General features: G+C 39.6%; 1 protein-coding gene across 1 annotated transcript in view; it reads right to left on the bottom strand.

Annotated features, from left to right (window-relative positions):
- Window positions 1-24,150, bottom strand: part of DCHS2 (dachsous cadherin-related 2) — an 86,715-nt gene that overhangs the window by 4,491 nt on the left and 58,074 nt on the right. The window contains 12 exon segments of the mRNA XM_052690103.1: window positions 994-1,132; window positions 4,108-4,394; window positions 5,664-5,794; window positions 9,313-9,464; window positions 11,228-11,439; window positions 12,293-12,403; window positions 14,853-15,710; window positions 16,761-16,970; window positions 17,185-17,319; window positions 20,837-21,076; window positions 21,939-22,779; window positions 23,439-23,596. Coding sequence (XP_052546063.1) covers window positions 994-1,132; window positions 4,108-4,394; window positions 5,664-5,794; window positions 9,313-9,464; window positions 11,228-11,439; window positions 12,293-12,403; window positions 14,853-15,710; window positions 16,761-16,970; window positions 17,185-17,319; window positions 20,837-21,076; window positions 21,939-22,779; window positions 23,439-23,596 — 3,474 coding nt within the window.

Raw genomic sequence — 24,150 nt, 5'->3', positions numbered from 1 at the left:
TTAGATAGGTTTGGTAATGTGTCAACATGTTTCATTCAACTCATCTGAACACGTTCATAAGCCATCCACTTCATTTTTTTATTTAAGCAACACAGAGACAACCTTATGTGACAATTACAGTTTTCTATTCTCTGTTAAAAACAACCTCTGGGTAAGGATAAAAGAAAGGTCAGTTAAACATTGAGTAAAAAATAGACAATTTTATTTGGGCGAGAAATTTGTACGTTCAGTGTTTATAGTTATCATCACTCAATAAAAATGCATTCAAAAATTTACGTCGTGAATGCCTGGAAACAAAAAATAAGTGATACGCACTTGCACACTGAGCAGTTACACATCGTTTTTCCAGTATCTACAACAACTGAAGCTGACATTAGCAGAAAATTATATGCACATATGTATATCGAGACACACACACCATCTTTCTACCTCTCTGGGTATTACAACATTATATCAGAAAAATCAAATCAGTAAATCTGTTAGCTACTAACAAAGTTGGTGTACTTCAAACAGTGAGTTCTCAAATTAGAAAACTTTTAAATTCCACTTTGGATAACTGAATAACCAGTACTGCAAAAAGCATACAGTCCAAGCTGTAGAGAACCTCCATTATGATAGGCTCAACTTATTTTGAAAAGCAGCAGGTATGAACCTAAACTTAATGCAGCTTAGTACATGAGCTGAAAGGCCCTGAAACACTGAGCAGTGTAGAACAGTTTCTCTGTTAAACTACATCAGAAGAATAGTACCTATGCTAATGGATGTTGTGAAGTAGATGTTTTGAGCATGGTTCACGGACAAACTGAGAACTGGTCTTTGATGCTGTCAGTTCTTCATCAGCAATGCTAGACGTAGCCAAAATATACAGTGGAATTGGTGAAATAACACCAATTATTTCCAGAACTGATCATTGGCAACAAGTGAGGAAGTGGAATATGATTTTTCAGTTTACAGTGAAAAAGCGGAAATAATAAACCATGCTTACAGACTCACCATTCTTGCGACCAATGGCAAATCCTTTTGAGGAAGAGAGGATTTTGTAGGAAACCATTCCATTATGCTCTGAATCCCTATCCACAGCAGAGAGAGTCATAACAGTGGTACCCACTGAAATAAACTCCGGCAAGCTCACCTGTCATATAAAGAAAAACTGAGTTTTGAGCAAACTTCATGAAAGGTTTTGAACATAAACAATTGGTTTTCTTTCATTTAATCTGATGTGGAAAAAGGAATACAGTCCTTATCCTTAGAAAAGGTTTCACCTTTCCTTAATGGACAAAAGAATAAAGAACTATTATGCTGAAAATGATGCATACAACAGAGTCAGGCTTTATAGAAACATTCAAACAGAAGTAAAATTAATATTCAGGCTCCATTTGATGAGGTCAATGAATCCCTGAATCTCTCTTCAGTAATACACTAACAAGAGGGATACTTTGCATTGTACTGCAACTAGGACTGGCTTTACTCCTTCCTTTAAGGAACACGTTGATTTCTGTACATACAATACAGTTTGCAGTCCCATTCTGCAGAAAGTAAAAAAAAAAACAAAACGAAACCAAATCCTCAAAACTTGAAATCCCAAAACTTGAAAATCTCAGCACAAGTCCGAAAAATTACCAGATTACTCCAAATAATTTTTCGTATTTCTCCATTTTCTACACCTAGCCTGGGACAAGACAGGCCATTCCCTTCTTAAAAGCTCACGCACACTATTTATTTTTGTAACTAGTTTCCTTTTACTTTCTAAATTCAGTTTCAAATTAATAGTAGATACAAAGGCAGCTGCTTCAAGTGTTAGTCTAAATCATTTCAACATGCAGATCTTATGTGCATATAACAGACATACATGGTATAAATATGAAAACGATTTGAAGGACAACAAAAGGATAAAAATTACAGGGTTATGAACCATATATATCATTGACTGAGAAGAAGCAGTGCATCTTACTGTTCAAGCAACATATCATCAGGACTGCAGACAGAGATCAGCTGTTTCTGTTAGCACAGTCAATAGAGTTACACTGATTTACAGCAGGTCATAACACTGCCTGTAACGTTCACTTTAATCCACACAACCTCTCCTAGCACCTGCATAAGCAAGGACTTTCCTAAATCATTCTTCAACATCAGACACACACATGAGAGTTAAGGAAAACTTAAGGCCAGATTCTAAAAATCACTTGAGCTTTACAAGTGCATTTTTTCTGGGATTTTGACTTACAGGTTTAAGCAGACGACTTACACAAATCCTAACAGCTCAGGTACCTGAAAGTTTCACAGGTGCATACAGTCTATTCCAGTTATGTGAGTGGCTAAGCTGCTTTCTGTGCACAGGCTCAGAGGTTAAAATTCTCCAGAACATCAACTACTTAAGCTTATTCCTCAGAGCTGCCTGAGATTTGTAAATGAAGCATTACTCAAAATGTGATGCCTCACATTTTTTGCTCTGAGCAGACCCAACAGACACAAACAGAACCAAGACATGCCAATAGCTGACCTCACAGGCTCGCAGAATGGCTGAGGCTGATAGGCACCTTTGGAGGTTGTGCTGTCCAGGCCCTGCTCAGAACAGGGTAACTTAAAGCATGCTGGCCAGACTTGTAGCTATCTCCAGGGATGGAGGCTCCACGACCCCACTGTCAGGACAAAGTTCTTCCTGAAGTTTCAGTGGAATCTCCTGCGCTTGAGTTTGTGCCCACTGCCTCTCGCCCTGTCACTGGGCACCACAGAGAACAGTCTAGCTCTTCTTTACACCCATCAGGTATTTACATAGAGTGGTGAAATCCTCCCTGAGTCTTTTGCTTGCCAGGTTGAACAGTCCATGCTCTAGGTTCTCCTGGGCAAGCCCATAGACTAGCCACGCATGAACGAGCCCTAAGGAGACAACTTCCCCTCAGTTCCAGGCTGTCTCTCCCCTGTCCATAACCCTAATCTAAGCCACTACATGTGCCTAGTCTTAGCCCAAGCTCCACAGCCTCAGTATCACATGAAGACGTGAGGCCAAAACCCTCTCAGCAGTCTGATCCCTACCTTCAGGAGCCTTGTATGACATATGTTCCAATTCCTTCAATCATCTTAGTGGCCCATAGTTGCTAAAGCAGCTTTTGTTCAAAACACTGTTGGACATCTTGACGTCTAAAACAGTCTAGCATTCAAATCTCTGTCCAGAAGTCCAAAAGTTGAGCTGTGTCCTTGCAGTGGAGTTCCCAGGTCACAGCCTGAACCACTATGTGAGCATGTGAGGAGCTGGGGGAGCCCAGATCCACTCTTCCTCTCTCCCAGTCTCAGTGATGCTTCCAGGAGCATGTGTGCAGTCTGAGTCTGTGTGGGCTTCCCCCCACCCTTCTCCTTATGGTGCACCAGAGTTTGAATCTCAGAAGTCTGCATTTCTCAGCCTCCCTTTTTTTCAGGCTGTTGCTGGAAGAGGTAAATTAATTCCTCTTTCTTTGATATATTGTTCTGTGGTGCCTGTGTCTCAAATAAAGGCCCTGTCATTGCCGTTGTTTGCCTTACAGTCCTCCTTCTAGCAGCAGCTGCTAGGGAAGTCAAAACTGGTCTCCCTCACTGCCTACAAGTGTGCCATGGCTGTAAGACAAGGCTACAAACTGCACATGCCTAACCTATCACAGGGACAGCTGCTACACCTCTGTAGAGCTGTGTAACTGAAAAGGAAGAAATACATGACATAGTAATTGAGTCAGAATAAATTACCAACTGTTTTTTTTTTTTACTATTCTGTCAGAAGAATAGTGTAAGAAGTCCTGAACAACGGACACTGCTCACCAAACCAGTTTTGGATTATATGCAGTAACTTTGAGTGATGAATGTACAGCACAAGGAGTACAGCTGGCATTCTCACCACTGTTCTTCTGAAGCCACAAAACACAAACATGAAAAGCGAACAAAAACCTTTGGTCTTTTTCACAGAATTCCTAGGAAAGGGCAGGGATTTCTGAGAAGAGCAGTTTGTACAGTCTGCTTCGTGGAGACATTCCTTCTCAGGGGTGATCAAGCGCAATTTTAACACAGAGATGAATGTGTACTCCCACTCCTTGTCCTCTCACACAGAGTCATCACACAATTGTCTGTTTGCTGCTTCCTCACCTGATAGAAATCCTGAGTAAACACTGGTGGGTTATCATTGACGTCCAAAACATAGACTGTGAGTTCTGCTTCTGTTTGATGGACAGAGTCTGAAACCATGATTCCCAGCTTATACACAGCAGTTTCTTCAAAATCCAGTGGTTCTACCACTGAGATTACACCAGTGTGTTGATTGATAGCAAATTTCATTCTAGAACTTTTATCATCAATTAAGTCAAACTGAAGTGCTGGGCTAGAGTCCGCATCAGTTGCTGATACATGGATCACTGTAAAACCAGGCAGGACATCTGAAACAGTAATTTTCAGAGTAAGTCACAGCTAAAGACAATGTTTCTATTTCTTAAAATCTTGCCTTTCCTAATACTAAATCTTAGACAGAGGTAACGCCAAAATACCCTTAGACTGTTTCTTCACTCGGAAGAGGAACTTTCACGTTCTTCCCATCAGCAAAATGTGGAAATGTGATATATATTTAGCTGACACGAATTAATTGCACAGTGTCACAGACTTCCACAGGGATATTTAACTGAGGCATAGTCCCCTGATCTTTGTACAATCAACAGCTGTAGTCCTGAAGCTTTTCCACAGGAGGAAGGGGCCACCAGAGAGACATCCAGGCACAGCCAAAAGGTACAGAATTTTAAGAGACTGATGTTTACTTCTCTGAGATTTAGTGATGGATACAGACAGCTTTTGACCTGTGTCAAACTGACAGATCAGGAATTGCAAACAGAACCCCACTATCAGTGATAATCGAATCAAGCCTAGAGTCAACAGAGATTAAATCATTTCCCATTTGCATCCCTGGGGCATTAATCTTTAAACACACTGTGCCATGCTCTGGGACAAAAGTTCTTCAACCGAATAGAAAAGCCCAAATAATAAGCAAGTACTTTACAGTTTCTATACTTCCATGACTCCCATTCTTGTCATTACAAGTGGAAGCTAAATTCACAAAAAAAGCTATAATAAGCAGACAGCCTTCATGCCTTTTGCTAGTAGGAGGACTGGACTAAGTATTTACAAACATGTTGCTGTTACCTCAGTGCATCACATATGCAATGCCTGCTATTTAAAATTCTGAAAAGACTTGAGATATGTAAATGCTAAGCTAAATGCAAGCTACACTGCACTTTAAACTTTCATTCAAATTTACAGGATTACTTTCATCACAGTGAGGTTCAGTATGCCTCATTTCTACCAATGCTGGTTTTAGCACCAAGTTTTGTTATTGCAGAAAAGAATAAATTGAAGACATCTGATCAATATGGCACTGGAGTCCAAAATGAACAGACTACAGATGTACTTCTGCAGTTTCTTCTCTTTCTGAATTGCCTATAGTTTTATGTGAAACTGTTCTTAAACACAATATCTAAAGACAAAGAATAATGCCTCTGAGAACAAAAGCAGATCATAGTCTACTTAGATACTTCAATATTAATATGACCCATTGTCCACTTGGCTATTATCTCTAGGTTATACGAATCACAGAAAACACTACGGTGGTCTGACAAATCCCAGTCTTATACATTACCTAGCTGTATCATCACACTTACTTTCCGGGACCTTCACTTCACCAGGTGGTTGGACAACTGGAGCATTGTCATTAATGTCTACCACTTGTATCCTCACAACACTTGTGGCAGAAAGCCTGGGGTTTCCTTTATCAGCAACTTGTACAACCAATCTACAATTAAAGGAAGCAGCAACTGTCAGCATCTGTCAGAAAACACAGAAATATTCACCAGGAAAAAAAAGTAAGTAAAAAGATAAGCTCGCTCTGCTCCTTGCAGTTCCTCCTATATTTGTCATGGTTTTATGATTGTTGGTTATTGGTGTTCCACATCACGACATCATGTAGTGCACCGGAAGTTCAAGTGTTAATGCTCCAGTTCCAGGCACCTGTCCCAGAAGAGAACAACTACACACCGCAGGGTGCTTTGTGGTCACAGAGGAGCTATAACTGCTGGCAAGGTCACCTGATGCTCTCTTTCTTCGTCAGGCTCTCCTCCCTGCTGCTCAACCAGACTGCGCATCTCAGCTCAGCGTTGTGGTGGGGCCTATCCACCCTTCCGACACTCTCTAATTATATTTGATCTATTAGCTTCAGTTCTGATTATACTGTATCATGGTGTGCTATCTTGCATTCCAATACCATATTTAGTAAATTAGTTTCTCCTCAGATTGTAGCTGCTGTTTTTAATTATTTTGGGGTCCCGTTTCCCTTTTGCAGAGGCGTGGATTCACAAAATCCCTCCGCCCTGCTGGTCAGAGAACTGGACCGAACCAGCCTGTAAACCACTGACAATATTCCATCTTTCCTTCTGTGTGGTGACTGTCTGAAATTTTAATTTTCGTATATTACAAGAACGGCATCCAGGAGAATCCCGATGGCAAAAATATACTGAAATCATGAATGCATCACTGTGTCCTCATTTCAGCCAAATTCATATAATGTGCAGGTAGTTTTAAGGGAAACAAAAAAAAGAAAGCCTTGAAAAGATTTTTCAGGTAAAATATTTCTCAAGAAGGCAATTCAGAGCGGGAATTAAAACTTAAGTACTGACTTGTCCCTGGGAGAAATCTGACTCCCCTCATTGATTATGAAGGGACAAAAGGAAGATGAAAATCAAGCAGTATTAAAATTTCCAAAGTAATACACAGCCAGGATGTCTGCAGGGACACAGAAAATACCGACACCACCCATCATTGTAAAGCCCCTCTGGTTTTAGAAGGACCAGAATCTCACTGTCAGATTGAGGGAGTTTGACTCAGGCTTCTGTTTTACACCTGCATAAGGTAGAAAATTGCTAACAACCTTTTTATTCCACAAACAAAGCAGCAAAGAAAACAGTGAAGGATGAGCTGATAGACATGGATAGAAGGAAGTTTACTCTGTGGGAACCAGCTCCTGAACAACAAAAAACAAATGGTTCTATAAGCAAAGATGATTTAGAAGACTCCATCCTTCCCCAAGATTATGACAGGAATTAAAAATTACATCTGACTCAACAGGTGCTCTAAGAAGGCAACTGATTGAAAGCAGAAGACATCAAGCTACACCAGGGCTTGGCATCTCTATTGAATGTTTTGGGTAGGAGCAACTGTTCACATGTGTGTCAATGTTTTCTGGGTCTTTCAAGAAATCATCTCAGTGCTTCACTTCCTCCTCTTAGTCGAAAATTGCTATTCCAAAAGTGAAGAAGATACTACATTCTAAATATTCACACAACAGTATGGAACAACAAGGCTGTAACTCAAGCTGTGGATTGCACTTCCATTCCTGAGCCATGCAAACTCTGCCCTGGGTGTCTCTGTGGTTTCCTATACTGAGAGAACACACAGCTTGAATTGCAGACTGGTATTCAATCAGTGATCACATATAATTCCATACAGAAAGTGTATTTTTTCTAGAAAGACTATTGGTAAGGTACATATAGAAATATTTTACTACAAATAATCACTTTCTAGGGTTTCAGGAAAAAACTCTCAAAAAAATTTCAGCCAAGGCTAAATTAAGGTTCTGTCAAGACTTCCATTACAAACTCTCTTGTAAGAGACTTAGAACTTCTAAGGATGAAAACATTCAATTTAGATAAAATAAATAACTCCTTGCAAACTGGAAAGAATCAACAGTCTAATTCTGAAATTAAAGAGCAAAACAGTTTTCAAAACTTCTTTTGTTATTCACTCCCCACCTCATGACACAGATTAAAAGATGATGAGAGGGAATATGAATATTCTAATCCTCAAACAAACTGCCCATCGAAAAATGATAGAATTCCAACTTAAACACTGACATAAATCATGTTTCCAGTTACAGATAGACACCAGAATTGCTAGGATTACATGCCCAGTGCTTCACTAACCATAAACGTCCCTCCTTTGGAGGATTTATTCCTGGCATTCTTTTAAAGTACTACATGCAAATAAAATGTATTACAGTATTTAAATAGTGACTAAAAATCAGAACTGATGTTTTTGATTCAGTGAAAAACTGAAAAATAAACTGCGAGTTAAGTGTTCTATTACTTAATTTATTAATTTAAAATAAAGCATTTTCTTTAGGAAGCTATTATCAAATTACACTTACATTTTAAAAAAAATCATATACTGTTCATCTTTTTCATGTGGTTTTCTAAACACTATTCTGATTCACAATAATTCTGATTGGATGATTAAAAATTTGAGGCCCCACACCGCCATGTGGAAAAAAAGAAAGGAATTTCTAACACATATAAAGCAATCTAGTTTTCATAGAGGTTGTAGTACATAAGAAGGGTACATTCATGAATCAAGATACTTGCACTTTCTCTTCAAAGCATAATTTCTTACTTCCCCGCAAGGCATGATTTGCTTTCTTTCTAAATTCAATTATAGCATGCCTGATAAAATGTCACATTTACTTGATCATGTTTACTCACAATTTCTAGGAAAACAGAAACTAATACTGAGCACAGGACAGCTTATAGATATAATCAGCTTACAGAATAATTTTATCAAATGATGTAGAAGAAAGTTTGAAGTATATTCTGTTTTAAATCCGAAAGCAGATCATGAACCAAATCCAACAAACAGGGACAAGTTCTTTCTCTCTGTCTCAATTATTATTTTAAAAAATTAAAAAAAATAATTAAAAAAAAAAGGATCCCAAAAGGAAGAGCTGTATATATTAGATACAATTTCTTCTCAGAAAGAGCAGCAAGCCATTGGAGCAGGTGGCCAGGGGAAGAGGTGGAGTCACTGGCCCTGGAGGTGTTCAAGAAACATGGAGATGTGGCACTGAAGGATGTGGCTCAGTGGGCAATATTGGTGGTAGGGGTACAGATGGACTAGGTGGTCCTGGAGGTCTTTTCCAAACTTAATGATTCCATGAACCTATAGTTCTCAGTAAACTGAAATCCAGGAGCAGTCATCATTTCTCTAGCAAATTGTATTCACTTCCATCAGTGAATATTGCAACTGACAGAACAAAACTATTTTCCTTCCCCTAACAAGTAACCAGAAACCCATGCTAGAAATTAGCAGCTTTAGGGCTGTTTTCAGTGCTGCCTAATTTTGCACCCAGGTTCTGTAGGTAATGGATATCAGCAGAAAACTGTAAAATACATATTCTAAGCAAACTTACCTTAAAATTAAAAAAAAAAAAAAAAAGTTTTTGTTTTTTTTTTTTTTTTTTTCTCTCCAGGAACTCTGCATACAAACCTATAGCATGAAGCCTTTTCATGATCAAGGACAGTATTAGTTGATAAAGTCCCTCGTGCTGAATCAATTAGAAATGCTGCATTTTCATTACCAGACAAAATTGCGTATTCTGTTTCACCATTCAGCTGGCTGTCAATATCAGTTGCAGATATCTGTTAGGAAGCAAATCTGAGGCTTAATTCAAAATGGTAGAACATGATTTTGCAAAGAAAGCATTACTATATTTCTGGATGCTTTCCTCTTGACTGCTCAAATTTAAGCAAACAAACACACTGGTCACCAACATAAGTATCATGGGAGGTTGTATGGGAACTGCTGAATCACGGCCTGAACCTCTGATTGATCACCTGAGGTTTGCAATGAGCCCTGGGAGCACAGGTGAAGGCAATTTCCTGTGCTGCTGGAAAGGGTGGAGCCTGGCTGCACCTCTCCTAGACCCCATTTAAGAGCTGACTGCCAGTAGGGAAGGATCTCTTTTGGAGATTGCTCTTCTTGGAGTCTTTTCAGTGAGCCCAGGACAAGGGTAAGCCTTACATCCATTCTTCTTTAGCATGATAATCTGTTTAGCCTAACTTTCCTTAATTATTTCTTAATTATAACATCTGTATATTCTGATTACACACAAGCCATGAATTCTCCTCTTGAATTGAAATAGCGTGCACGAATTTCCCTGCACAATCTGAAATCCAGCTACACAAGGCATTAGGTATGATATAATATATATATAATCATTTTTACACTGCTTATTTGTATAGGTTGTTGTTAGAATTCTGTCTCTGTTGGGTGACTAAAATTTACTTTCTCACTGGTCCAGGACTACTCCTTAAGATATTACCACTATACAGTCAAAGAATAAGTGTAACTAATTATTAAGGTTTTCAGCGCTTTCATGGGATAGATTTTAACTTACTCTATAAAAGCACAAATAAAAAAAAAAAATGCAAGGGGGCAGAGGGAATCTATAAAACCAGTAAAATAAATAACATTCAACAGCAGTAACAAGTTTCTCAAAGATTTTTCCAACTCTTCAATGAGTTGTCATTGTATTTTGCTAGTTCCTGAAGAAGCATTATAATGAGTGTGGGATCCAAACCATGGCAGTGACAACCAGTCACTGAATAAAGAAAACAGACTGTACATTGTCATGAAGTTTTGACTACACATCTGGGTTGACTGCCTTTTGATCTTTCCCTATTGCTGGACACATTTCTCTTAATGCAATGTCCATTAATTTCTAATCACTTGGCCTGTGAGGCAGTTATGGCTTTCCATTTATGTAATCTCTAGAGGATGAGTATCTTTAGTACCTAAGATGACCCTTACTGCAACCTGACTTGCAATGCAAGAACATGTACTGAGGAAATTACGTGATCTTCTAGTCCGACATCTTTTGCTCTTACCTGGCCAGCTGGAAGTGCTTATAGATCTATTCAGAGGAAGCAATGTTGCCACACTTAAATTCAGACAAGCTCCTTTTTAAGCATCAGATTTTAAACTGAACATTTGAGGTTTAACTCCATTCCTGGTTTGATGGGTTGGAAGTACTCTTTTTGCAGCTATGGCCCTTTCACAGTAAATGTATTAATGCAGGGTCTAGCCTACATCATAACTAGAATTGTGAACTTGATTAACACTTTTCCTCTACTTGAGGAGAGAAACAGTAAATTCAAATCTCTTTAATATTAAGTCCAGCTGCACAACTAGTAAGAAGATAAAGAATTCTCCCCCAACTTGATGAAACTGAGAAGAGTTCTGAAGTATGGTCTACGTAAAATGTTTTACATTGTGCAAAGAATCCACTCTGTTTTTTGAGAGAAGATCATCCAAGACAAATTGAGCAGGACCACATTTGTTATCCAATAAACCCAATTTCTTAACAACAGAACTGAGCCTATGAAGATATGTTTCCTCTTACCTGTATGACATCTTTTTTAGGTGTTTGGCCTTCCACTACTGATGCTTTGTAAGAGCTTTGTTCAAAGTTAGGTATGTTGTCATTAACATCTTGTATCAATACTGTAACTCTGCATAGCGCTGAATTCAAACTATTTTCAGCCAAGATTGATAGATGTATTTTGTGCTTAACTTCATAATCAAGAAACTTTGGCTCCTTTACTGTGATTGTACCTGATTATAAAATAAATCAGAAATCTGTGAAAACAGCACAGAATTTAAATGAGCTTCTCATTGCATCCTCCCTCTACATGACACCATCCTCCACACACAATTTTCTGTACTCTGACAGCTATGTTTTCACTGATTAACTACCACGCAATTTCCTAAAACTAAGACCAACTTGTTTAGAGGTTGTGTTGCTACATGTGCTGCTCTAAAGTGACAGCAAATCAGCTGATACTCCTGGTTCTCATCTCAGTATACCCACATCTAGCCCTTCACCTACATTCAAGTAGAGCAGTAGCTTTATCTGTATCTAACTGACACGTAGGCAGAACAGTGCAGTTTCTTCTGATGTGGTGAGCTCTCCCAACAAAAATAATCACTGATTGAGACAACAGGCACAACTGTGTACCTCCACATTACACTCAAAGTTCCCTTGGTTCTTTCCTGATTTTTCCAGGTTTTTCCTGGAAAAATTAAGCACAGGCACTTTAACAGCCCCTCATCTGGACAAAACAAAATCATTTTAAACTGTCCATCAGCAGTAAACGTGATAGTTCTAAGGAGAGTTCACTGCTTGATGCCTGAAGCTATCAGAGTACTCAGAGGTGAAAACCAGAGGGAACTCAGACATCTGTTATGAGTACAAACTATTCCCATTATTCCTCAGGAAAAATACTTTGTCTATGCCAGCCCAGAGAGACTATGGCTGTTCAAAAGGCCAAGTCTCCTTCTGCTGACATTTGGAAAGAGCCAAGAGCTGACTGGAGGTGCTATGCCCTCTAAACAGGCCTCAGACAAGGCCACGCTTTAAGCTACAGACAGACAATTGACAGAAACAATAAAGAAAATACAAGTTTACCTGTAACGGGGTGTATGGAGAATATGCTTTCCTCTTCACCAAGGATGCTATATTTTATGCTTTCTCCAGTAAATTTGCGTTCATGAGCTTCTACAGTTAGAAGTGATGTACCTATGGAAGGAGCACGACATTTTCATGTCTGCTAAAGGAAGGTATATTGTAATTTGGTATTACTATGAGTAATAGCAGATGCACAGCCAAATATCTGTGTATTAGCCTAGCTGCTTATTTATAACTTAATAAAGCAGACAACAAAGACAAGTCTTCCGTGATCTCTCATCATCATGGCACATCAAAGGAAAGGCACTACCCCTCCCTCCTTGCACAGTAAATTAGTCATTTGATTGAAACTTCATGAGCTACTTAATGAAAATATGAATTTTTAACTTCTGCTGATTGCAAATTCTCTCATACCACTGAAATTAAGTCTTACCTGAAGCCACAATTGGAAAAAGATAGCATTGATTCAGTGGAAGGCCAAAACAGACACTGGCTATGAAATTCCCTCTCGGAGTTTGTCTGGAGTAGTGGCTGCATTCTGTTTGTTCACGTTATGCTGTCTTGCAATGTTTTAATTCAATCTTTTCAGGGATTCTTCTAAGGAAAAGTCCCTTTTAATGATACGCATAGGAATGCACGTTACCTCTGAAACACTACAAGGATGTTATTTTATTTATTGTGCCGTTTATCTCAGCTCTATCTGGATTTTTGAGGAATACTTAGGATGAAGCATATGTAAAAATTTTATGTAGCTATTTTCTGTCAGAGAGAATGCAACGCTGAAACATCGTGCATAGCCATGTGTCAAAGGCAGCTGAATCCAGCAGAATCTTGATTCTATGCAACAAGTAATGATTTAAAATAAAATACAAAAAATGTGAAATATAAATTGTATTTCAAATATTAACAAGAATCATAGCAAGCTTTAGTAAGGCCGTTACTGATACTTCCAAATAACTTGCTGTTTTCAAGATAGCAACTGCTACTTAATAGATTTTGATTGTTTAAATTAAAATTAATTTATTCCATTCAGCTGTGATGGAATATTACCACCATACAACCTTCCCAACAGTATTACAGAGAACAAGCTATTTAATTACATAACAAAGCACATGCTGCTCATGCAAAATTTTGGAAGTAAAGGCTTTACCTTTATAAAATATTCTTAGTTTCTATCTGCTATATTTTGGGTTTCTTAAGCTTTATTTTATTTTTTTAGTTTTATTTTAGTTGCTAACGAAAGAAAGTCCTGAGGTGCTCACCCAAAACACGATTTCAGATGAAATTAAAGCTCCAGGCCCTGGGCTTTGGCTTTCATTGTTTACACTGTTTTGAGTTTCAATTCTTTTAAAAATAAACTTAGAGCTTTCCCATTCTATTAGTTAAGGCAGAAATAAAATTAGGAGGAAAAGCCATGTTTATTAATACCAGTTCTACAAATAATCAGTATGTAATGTAAATCTCCCTCAGACTGAGTACGCTGGGGCTATTCATACTTGAGACTAAAATTTAGGGGTGAGACCCTCTAGCTCCTCACTCCATCTGAAGCTCTGCTAAATTTCCTGTAATCAAAACATTTTAAGTTGAATCAGATTAACACCAGCCATCTCTCTCAGAACCCGAGGATGGATCATCCGGCCCCATGCACTTACACACATTCAATTTCATGAGGAGGACTTGGACTGTTACAGTGGGACAAAATCCACTCCCCACACCCTCACCTAGAGGCTCAGGGTCCTGGCAGACACAGGAAGCCTGACCACCCATGAAGACTGAGGCATAGCACTCATTGAGCACCTCAGCTTTTTCTATGTCTGAGGAAGCCAGCTCCCCATTACCTTTCATCAGAGGGTCAACACTCTCCTTCATCTGTCTCCTCCTGCCTATGTACCTGTAGAACCCCTTCTTGTTACCTTTCACATCCCTCACCAAGTTCAGCTCCATTTGTGCCTTGGCTTTTCTAATCCTATCTCTACAAATGCAGACAACAGCCCTGTATTCCTTCCAGGCTACACAATCCTGTTTCCACTTCCTGTACATTGCCCTTTTTTCCCTCAGTTTAAGCTGCAGGTCCTTGCACGTTGGTCGCCTGCTTCCCCTGCTCAACTTCTTCTGCTGGGGGACGGAGAGCTGTTGTGCTCTCAGAAGGGTGCTTTTAAAAAGCTGCCAGCTCTGTTCTGCACCCATGCCCTTATGGACAGTTTCCCAGGGGATTCCATTCAGCAATTCCTTGAGCAGCTGGAATTTTGCTCTTCTGAAGCATAGATCCTGACTCTGCTTTTTGCCAACCCTGCATTCTTCAAGATCACAAACTCCACCATATCATGATCACTACAGCCCAGGCTGCCTCCAGTCTTAACCTCTATAATGCTCTCCTCAGTGCTAGTGAGCACCAGTTCCAGTAAGGCTTCACCCCAGATCGGTCCATCTATTACCTGGACCAGGAATTTGATTCGTCCAACTTCACTTTTCCCTGCTACTGCACGATTTGTTACAATTACCATCCCAACTAGAGAGGAGAAAGCAGGTGCAAGAACAGGGAGGACGATTTGAGACCCACCTGCTGCACTGTTCTCAGGCACACTTGCTTCATACAGGCTACGGCTGAACAAAATCTCCTCCTCTTGTTCCTTTGTAAAGATAATGACCAGAGTCACAGCTGTTCGAGGTGAGGTACCTTGATCTGAAGCCATCACTAGCAGCTGTGTACTGAAGTCTTCAGAAGCCAAGGGCTCCTGAAGAACGATGTCACCTGTCTCTGAGTCAATCTCAAATAGAGTTTCTGCTGCCAGCAAACTAAAGACAATAGCTCCACTTGGCCCCAGATCCACATCCTCTGCTCTCACATTGGCTACTGTCTCATTCACTGCGGTTTGAACAGGCACAAAGGCCCTGATGGGGCTCTGCAGAAACACCGGACTGTTGTCGTTGACATCATCGATGTGCACCACAATGCTGGCAGTGCTGCTTCTTGGCAAATGGGAGCTACAGTCGCTCGCCACAGCCCTAAGAGCATACTGGGACTTGACCTCCCTGTCCAGCACCTTTGTAGTAATGATGGAGCCTGTGACACTGTTAATGGCAAACGCTCCAAAGGTGTCTCCAATGAGTGAGTATGTAACCTCGCCATTCGGGCCGTCGTCCCTGTCAGAGGCAAAGAGGTCCAGGATGGCTGTGCCTTCCTCTAGGTCTTCTCTCACAGAGATGTGATACTGGTTCTTTTCAAACAGTGGGCTGTGGTCATTTTCATCCAGGACTGTTATGTACAGCAGCGCAGTGGAACTCCTTGGTGGACTGCCTAGGTCGTGGCACTCAATTACAAGAGTAAAATTGCTGACATCCTCTCTGTCTAAGGTACGAGTGACCAACAGTTTTCCAGAAGTATTGTTTAGTGTGAAGTATTCTCCAACGTTTCCACCTTTCAAACACAAAAAAATAAAATCATGGCAAACAACTGCGTTTGGAAAAAGAATCTCTTGTGACTACCACAATGTTTACTACAACAACATGATCCAATTGCAAGGGCAGCTGGTGTGCTCATGTATCCTTTGCGCATTTTATTCCTCTTATAAGAATTTCATATAAATCAGCAGGTGGCAATGACAGTAAATACAGAACATCATATCAATTTACAGAACAGCTATTTTGTCAGATGTGTCTTTTTTTTTCCCAAAGCTGCACACTTTACAAAGTCTCCTGTAACTATTATGGGGGAAGGAAAAGAGAAAGTAAATATGAAGCAGTTGACTGAAAACAAGTCAGCATTTTCAGTTGTAGTGAATGGCATACATACTTTATAACGTATAAAGACCAATAATGGCAAATAAATTTAAAATTGTAAAAGATCGTGAAATTAAAACCAAGAAAACAAAGAAATTCTACAGTTTCTTCAAAGAAAAATTTGTCAGCTAGTATCACAGTAGCTATCTGCTGCTTGAGCTAATGTTGGGAGCCACAAACCAAAGTAAGCATGGCATACTTGTATTTGTGCAAAGATTTTACAAGAGGCTTTGAACAGCCGTGGAGCTTACATTGACATAGCAGACTTGAGGAGAGTTTGGCAATACAAAAATCAAGTATTACTTTAATTGGTCAGTGAAAGCTCTCACAAAATAAAATTAAAAAATAAAAATTTGATTAATTCTTGCAGTTACTAAAAGAGTAACATGTTCACAGCTTCCACAACTACAATGAAAGGGATAAAATTATGCATTTGTGATGAATGCCTTCTTGCAGGATTTCACAGCTTTTGTTTTTCTCCTCTGTACCATTTCAAATTCAGAGAGCAGACTTAAAGTTTACTTGGAAAAGGCTTGTTAATACTGACAAAGAGGTGAAAGACTTTTTTCCTCACCCAGCACATAAAAAAAGCATGTGACAAGGCAGTATACAGGAACACTCGCCTAAAACCTGGACACTGTTGTTGATACGCTTCCTGATCTAACAATAACAACAAGATATAACTTACCACTTATTTTGTATCTTAGAGCTCCGTTATTGCCAGCATCCATGTCTGCAGCCCTGGCAAGGTAAACTGCTGAAGGCTGTTGATTCTCTGGAATCCGTATCTCAAAGACAGGAAAGAAAAACTCGGGAGAGCTATCATTTTCATCCAGCACTTTGCAGACAACTGTCGCTGTGCTTGATAGAGATGGAGTTCCACCATCTCGAACCAAAACTAAGATTTAAAAACAGAAAGCAAATATTATGGAGGCATACTGCTCCTTAGCAATAGCAGAATAGTCATTATTTTTTGCTATAAATAGAGCACACGCTCCCCTGTTCCTCAATATATCAGCACTTCCATGTAACCCAGGCTAACTCTGGCAGTAACACCACAGCCATTCTCACCTCCCATTGCACAAGCAGTCATAGCTACTTCATGCTGTTACCTTTAATATTGTAAACCTCCTGGGTTTCCCTGTCCAGTGATACAGTTGTTAACAATTCTCCACTGTCCAAATTCATCCTGAATTTCTCATATCCGGGTCCAGGTAAGATATCATACTGAAGCAAGGAATGTTGTCCTAAAAAGGAACATAGAAGTGCTAATAAAACAGTCACTCTCCTTACATGCCCTCTTTTCCCCCCACCTTCTAGGAAATAGATTAGAAATGAAATTATTACTCTCAATGCAGAAACTGCTTCTTCATTAACAAAAGAGATCAAAATTTAAAAGTGGATCTTCAAAATCCTTGTACAGCTACTGCATTGTGTGTAAGTTTTCCAGGCATTCTGAGAGAGCCCAGCAGCATTTTGAGGGACCCAAGGCAAGTTACCAAGTTTAACTTAAAGATTTTCCCTCTCTCAGTGTTTTTCTGAATGTCATTTTCAATCAGTTCCTAATTAGATCTACCATTTGTATACAATACTTGAATATTATTCTTCCTGTCCTTCTCTAGCAATCATAGCACAGAATCATCGAGCGGCTTGGGCTGGAAGGGACCTCAAGGATCATCAAGCTCCAAACTAGGGCTGCCAGCCACTAGAATATGCACTAGATCAGATCGCCCGGGGCCCCATCCAACCTCCAGGCATGGTGTATCCATAAACTTTCTGGGCAACCTGTTCCAGCACCTGACCACTACCTCAGTAAAAAATTTCCCTTGACACATAATCTAAATCTCCCTTCCTTTAGTTTAAAACCATTCCCTCTTGGTCCTATCATTATCTAGAACAGGATAGTAGATAGTAGGATAGTAGAATAGGATAAAACTGTGCAGGACTTCACGAGTCATACTTTCAAAGCTGCCTGAGCTGAAGGAGAAATGGGATTCCACATTCCTACTAGTTATGACCATAAAATAATCTCTCATATTTCTACTGTTTTCAACACCCTTCAGAGGAAAATACTGTGTCCTTTCTATTAGGAGATCTTCAATGAGTTTAATCCCACATTCTACATGAAGAGCAACTACTACTGCACCTTGTGCAATTGTACTCATTTATTTGCCTTTTTTCTTTTAATTAAGTTTCATTCAGTCATTCTGTGTTTTTTCATCCATTACAAACTTTTGGTAGTGTAAGAACAGTGCACCTGGAAAACTACAGCATTCCTAGTTTATACTAAACTTAAAGTCAACACTACATTCTGTTCTTAACTAGAACAGCAGAAAATAAGACAATCTAAGCTGGAGTTGATGGAGAAACACTACTGCAAGAAAAGAAACAGAGCCTACGGTTTAAATGTCCATGACTGCCTTTGTTTGCCTTTGGAGAGTTTTGCTAAATAGTTAACAAAGCTAGTGACATTTGATTGAAAGAATTATTACTGTAAATGCACTTTCACCTACACCAATTCAAGGAAGGGACTTATTCACGAAAACACACACACACAAAAAAAAAAATTATAGAAATCTTTCCAGCTTTCCAGGAAGCAGGGTGATTTCATGGTGCTCCTGTTGTAATGTGCAGGTACAAGTTAGTGGTACACGATGATTTATGTGAAAAAAATCATACAGACAAAAATTTTAGCAGCGATTTCCAAGAAAGACCTTTTGAAGTGAAATCAAGCTTAAAGCCTGGAGCAGATACGGAGCAGATGACAGCTGCTTGCTCTTCTCTTCACAGATAATCCATGAAGTAGGAAAACAAATAAAACATAAGGCTGATAATGGCTGTGCTTGTCAGTAAGAATGATTCCTTCCTGTGGTCAGTTAGGGAACACTTATGGTGAAAAAAACAATACAGGCAAGAAAGTCCTCTACTGAGACTATGCAAATATTCCTGGGATTTGAACTGCAACTTAAAGAGCAAATAAAAACGATATAAAAAATAGGAAGTAAAAAAATCAAGGCCACAACGAGGAGTCTTCTACTCAAAAAGTAATAAAAATGAGTTCTGTTTGTATGACTCCCATATCAATCTCATTTTCTTACATTATGAGCATCACTTTCAGTATTTGGAACCATTCTGCAACATACATATGACACTGGGCCAAAAATTGAAAATGTGAGAAAAAGCCCCAGCAGAAGGGCTCTGGTTACTGGAAAACATATAAATTAAAGTAATAATAATTAAACAAAGAGACAAAATTAACCAGGAAAGAACCATGAGCAGCAACGTGTTCCAGCCTAACCTGTCTGTACCAGCAGACGCACACTGGCCAGCCTCGTGCCCCCCAGCAGACCTGCAGTGCCTTTCCTCTCCACTCAGCCAAGCCAGCAGTGCTCCCTCCTACTAAAGGCTTACAAAATGCATCTCCTGCTGTACCTCCCATAAAATGCACAATACAAAATAACAATAATAATAAACTTAATAGGGAGAGGGATGCTGTAATAAGAAAAAGGAATTCAAGAATTCAAGATAGCTATTTCTTTTCTATGTCATGTATCAATTTTTTATATCAAATACTTTGTTTTTATAGGATGAGCCAAAAAGAAAATATATGGGAGAATGAGATAGAGGTAGACAGTAATGCTGCTCAGCTATCATGAAGATTTTCATATATATGAATACTGACTCCTGCCTGATCTTCAGATACTTCACTTACTTGTGGGGAAATGGCTCTTCCATCTCTGTGTATCTCACATCAGCCTTTTGTAGTCAGTATGTGCTCTGCTTTAAAATGGGACATCTTTCTAGAGACAGAAGACCATTTTGCTAACAGGACTTTTTTTTTTTTTTTATAGCACAATCTTAAACAATTGTAAAGATGTGCAGAAAGCGAATCCATGGTCAAGACAAAATCATTTGCAAAGCAGAGACAACTTTTGGGTCAAATGCAGCAATATCCAAGGGTTTAAAATCTCTTCTCATTTTTTATTTTAATGCAGGTCACAGGCTCAGTGTAACTGCTTCAGGTTACATCAACTGCATATACCACGCTTTGCCTTACTGAAGGCAAAATTATCTCCAGACCCAGACTATCTGTAACATCCTGTGCATTTCAGATACTACAAAAGCTCAAGAACTTTTTCGTTGGTTAGCGAAGATTCTCACGTTTACATCATTATCTGTGAGCATATTAACCATCCCTTTTATTCATCTACTTTCTGTATGTTTGAAAAAGCGTGTATGTGAAACCATATTTGAAATCCAGGACAGTTTTCAAAATTCCTTCACAGCTCAGGTGCCTGGAAATTCTTGGATGGCAGTGCCCCTCTCTGGTCAGAGGACATCAGTGCATGTTTGCCTTCACGAAACTGGGATTTGAACTTCTGAGATAATTTAAAACTAGTAAAAACTCATTGAGAGAAACAGAAGTGTCTAAATATCGAGTCTAATGGAGATGACTATTCTTTTCTGAGTGAGAACCAGAACCCTCTAGCTGTTTTCACTCGGAGTGTGTTGAGCTACTCCACATCGCTCATGCACTCAACTTGTATTGAATATGTTAATTAGGGCTGAGGCTAGCCGAGTGTGTAAGTCAGAAGATCTCCGAGCCCTCAATGAATGTTGAGAAAATGAACTAACAGCCATGTTTTGGAACTCAAATGCAGACATTACTCTGGGAAAAGCATGATGTTTGTACATGCAAGCACGGAGCAAAGTAAGATTTGATCAGTCTACAATGTCCACAATAGCAAAAAAGGTTGAAATTACCTGCATCTCTATCCACAGCTTCCACTCTTATGACCAGCTCCCCCGGATCCTGGTTTTCATAAACTGCAGTCTCATAAAGCTGCTGCAGAAATATTGGGCTCTCATCATTCACATCAAGAACAAGGACGGTTAGAACCTGTGTTGCAGAGAGAGCTGGACTGCCACCATCAAGAGCCAGGACTGTCAGACTGTAGTGCTCCTGAACCTCGCGGTCCAGGAGTTGGGCTGTACTTAGGAGTCCTGTTATAAGGAATGGAAACAGTAAAAAAGCCTCAGCTCCAGGTTAGGATCTCGATTGCTCCTGCGCTCACACTAAAGCACATTCTTGCCACTGCTGCAAGGCTTCCAGACTTTGGATAATTCCCATGAGAGCAGCCCAGAAATGCTCATTTTGACAAGAGGGGTAATTGGGATTCATGAAACATTCACATGAGGTTCAAAGAGAGAAATATCTTACTTAACTCTGAGCTTTGCATTATGCTTAGCTTCATATATCTTCGTAGTTGTTAGTTTGCACATTGGTTCTCCGATTAGCAACTCCACAAATCAGTGTCAGCTGTATCACATTATGGATTTAAAATCAGAACATGAATCTGAAAATACTGTAACTATTACTGTGAAATGCTTATTTCTGTGGAATAACAGCCACAGAACTCATTCAGGAACCAGGGAACTTCAAAAGGCTGTAGAATAAAATTTGGCAGCACTTTGAGCACCTACAGAATGCATTCTATCTGCAGGTGCACTCCTTCGTTCTTCTGATCTCGATTTTGCCTTTCCTCACATCTACAGCTAGCACTATATACATGTATGCAGGCTTTAAGTATGCACTGTGTAAAAAATCAGTGTGAAGCATTCCACTGCATACACTTTCCCCAGTAATGCACTGGAAGGCATTCCAGCACATCTGCACAACACAGTCAGAGTGTCATGCAGAAACTTCTGAGCTAAGTCTCACTAAGCTTTCAGCACTGCCACACTTGTATGGTGCTTGATACTCTGGGTAGAGTGTCACTGTCATTCATTATTCTGTTACTGCACTGTATGCATTCCCCAATACTACCGTGATAAGAACAATGTAAGAACAAGAGAGTCACAGTACCTGTGATTTTATCCAATATAAATGTTCCATTTTCATTGCCTGAAATTAAGTGATACATAACACGTCCATTTCCTCCCTCATCAGGATCCTTTGCAGTTACATGGTGCACAAGGAGGCCCACGTCTGTATCCTCCATGACATAGCAAAGAGGTGCAGATATAAAGCTGGGACTGTTGTCATTGACATCCAGAATAACAATTTTTGCAGTCAGAGAATCACGTCTGCGATCAGCCACATTTATTGCCTGGTCGGTTGCAGATACCTTAAGGATCACAGAGCGAGTAATCTCCCTGTCCAGTGGGGATGCTGTGACCAAGGTACCATAGAAAGGGTGAACAACAAATGGATTTTCAGCCATGTTACTCATTTCCAGGGAATATTGTATTTTGCTGTTTGGAGAACTGCCATCTCCATCTTTTGCATCGAATGTGTAAACCAGAGTGCCAACAGGTACATTTTCCTCTATGCCTATCACTATGAAGTCGTCTTGAAAATGTGGAGAATGATCATTCAGATCTTCTACATCAATACTGAGGAAGACAGTATTATTGTGTGGGGGATTATTATTGTAATCCCTTATAATAACTTGCAAAAAGAAGTGTGAAGATGTTTCATAGTCAAGTTCCTTGGACAGAAAAAGCTCTCCTCTCCAACTGTCTACTTCAAAATAAACATCATTGTCATCTTCAGCGACACTAAAAGACAGTTTCCTGTTAGTTGTCAGATGATTACCAGGCAACTTTACAGAAGTGAATACTCGTGCAGGTTTAAAATTTTCAGGTATGACAAAGTGCTTGAAATCTTGAGAGAAGATAGATCTCCCTGTGGGAAGTGGGATGACCTGTAACAAAAACATGAAGACTGACAAATTTTCCCAATGCTATTAGAGGCAGTGTAACGATAATTATTTTCCTTGACAATTTATTCATTCATCACTTGTGAATATGTTATTGTATGTATGTTATTATATATATGTTGTTCTATGTAGTATGTATGGCTTGAAGACAGAAAACAAACCTTACATGTTACAACAGTGTTCAAACAGTGCTTAACCAGATGCTCCATAATTCTCTTCTTCGTTCCCACACCAGAAAAAAGGAAAAGGAAAAAAGAAAGAGGGACAAGACTATCTGGTACCCACTGAATCATAGGCATCCAAATACAGGAACTTTGAACACCGCTAGTAGATATTTTTCTTCTCTTTTACAGGGTTTGTAATGGCTTCCTACTAATGCATAAACACCTTCCATTCATAAGGCAACTCATCATGCTGCTCTGTACTCAAAACAAAAATGAGTTTGCTCTCTCATTTCCTCATTCAAGAGAAAAACAAACTAAAGAAAACTATAAAACAACATATTTAGTTCCAAATTTTTCCTATCTTCAGATTATTTCCCTGGATTCTCCCAGAACAGTTTAACTGCTTTTTAATTTTTATTTTTTATAAAGAAAATAAGTATGCAGCATAGTTTTTCCTATCTGTACAATACCAAGAAGTACCTGGATGTCAACAACAGCCTGTTCTTGAAGGGAAGGCATCCCCTGGTCCCTGGCTGTGACCACCATTCTGTAGCTTGATCTCTCAGCATATGACAGAGGCCGGGTTGCTCTCAACTCCCCGCTGACAGCATCGATCTGGAAGTATCCTATATCCTCTTCTATTGGAAAAAATGGGTATCAGTTACTGCAGACCTCATCAACTCGCCATACGTCTCCATCATAACTAATGAGTAAGAAAGAGCAGGACACAAAGGAAAGGGAACCTGCTACATTCACAATTTCTCAGACTCATCTGGCTCACCTGCTTCAGTAAGTAATTACTATAGCCAGCTTAACCTATACCAAAGCAACTGCCTGTTTTTGTACTGATGCTGCTCATATTAGTGATGAGCATCAGGAGAACAGCAGGACTCATGACTGCTCTTCTCAGGACTGCTACTTCTATCTCCAATACCAGTTGGGAAGCAGGGACAGGGAGAGAATTAAGACTTGGTCTCTGAAGGGGAAATGAAGGGTCAAATGGGTGATGCTGAATACACTACCACAAGCCAAAAAAAAGACTCCTCTGTCCCTACGACAATGCAACCACAGCAATGCAGCCTTCCCTGCCTCTGCTCCCAGCACAGACACAACTGGGGATGTCCAGCATCTTACACTGACTGGTTCCAGAGCAACGCATAAATAGTGGGAATTAGGCTTTTGTCTGTCACCA

Source organism: Tympanuchus pallidicinctus, unplaced genomic scaffold (genome assembly GCF_026119805.1).
Source record: "Tympanuchus pallidicinctus isolate F22 unplaced genomic scaffold, pur_lepc_1.0 scaffold26, whole genome shotgun sequence".
NCBI lineage: Eukaryota > Metazoa > Chordata > Aves > Galliformes > Phasianidae > Tympanuchus > Tympanuchus pallidicinctus.
The sequence above is the reverse complement of the archived record's forward strand: the minus strand, read 5'-3'. Positions and strand labels throughout refer to the sequence as shown.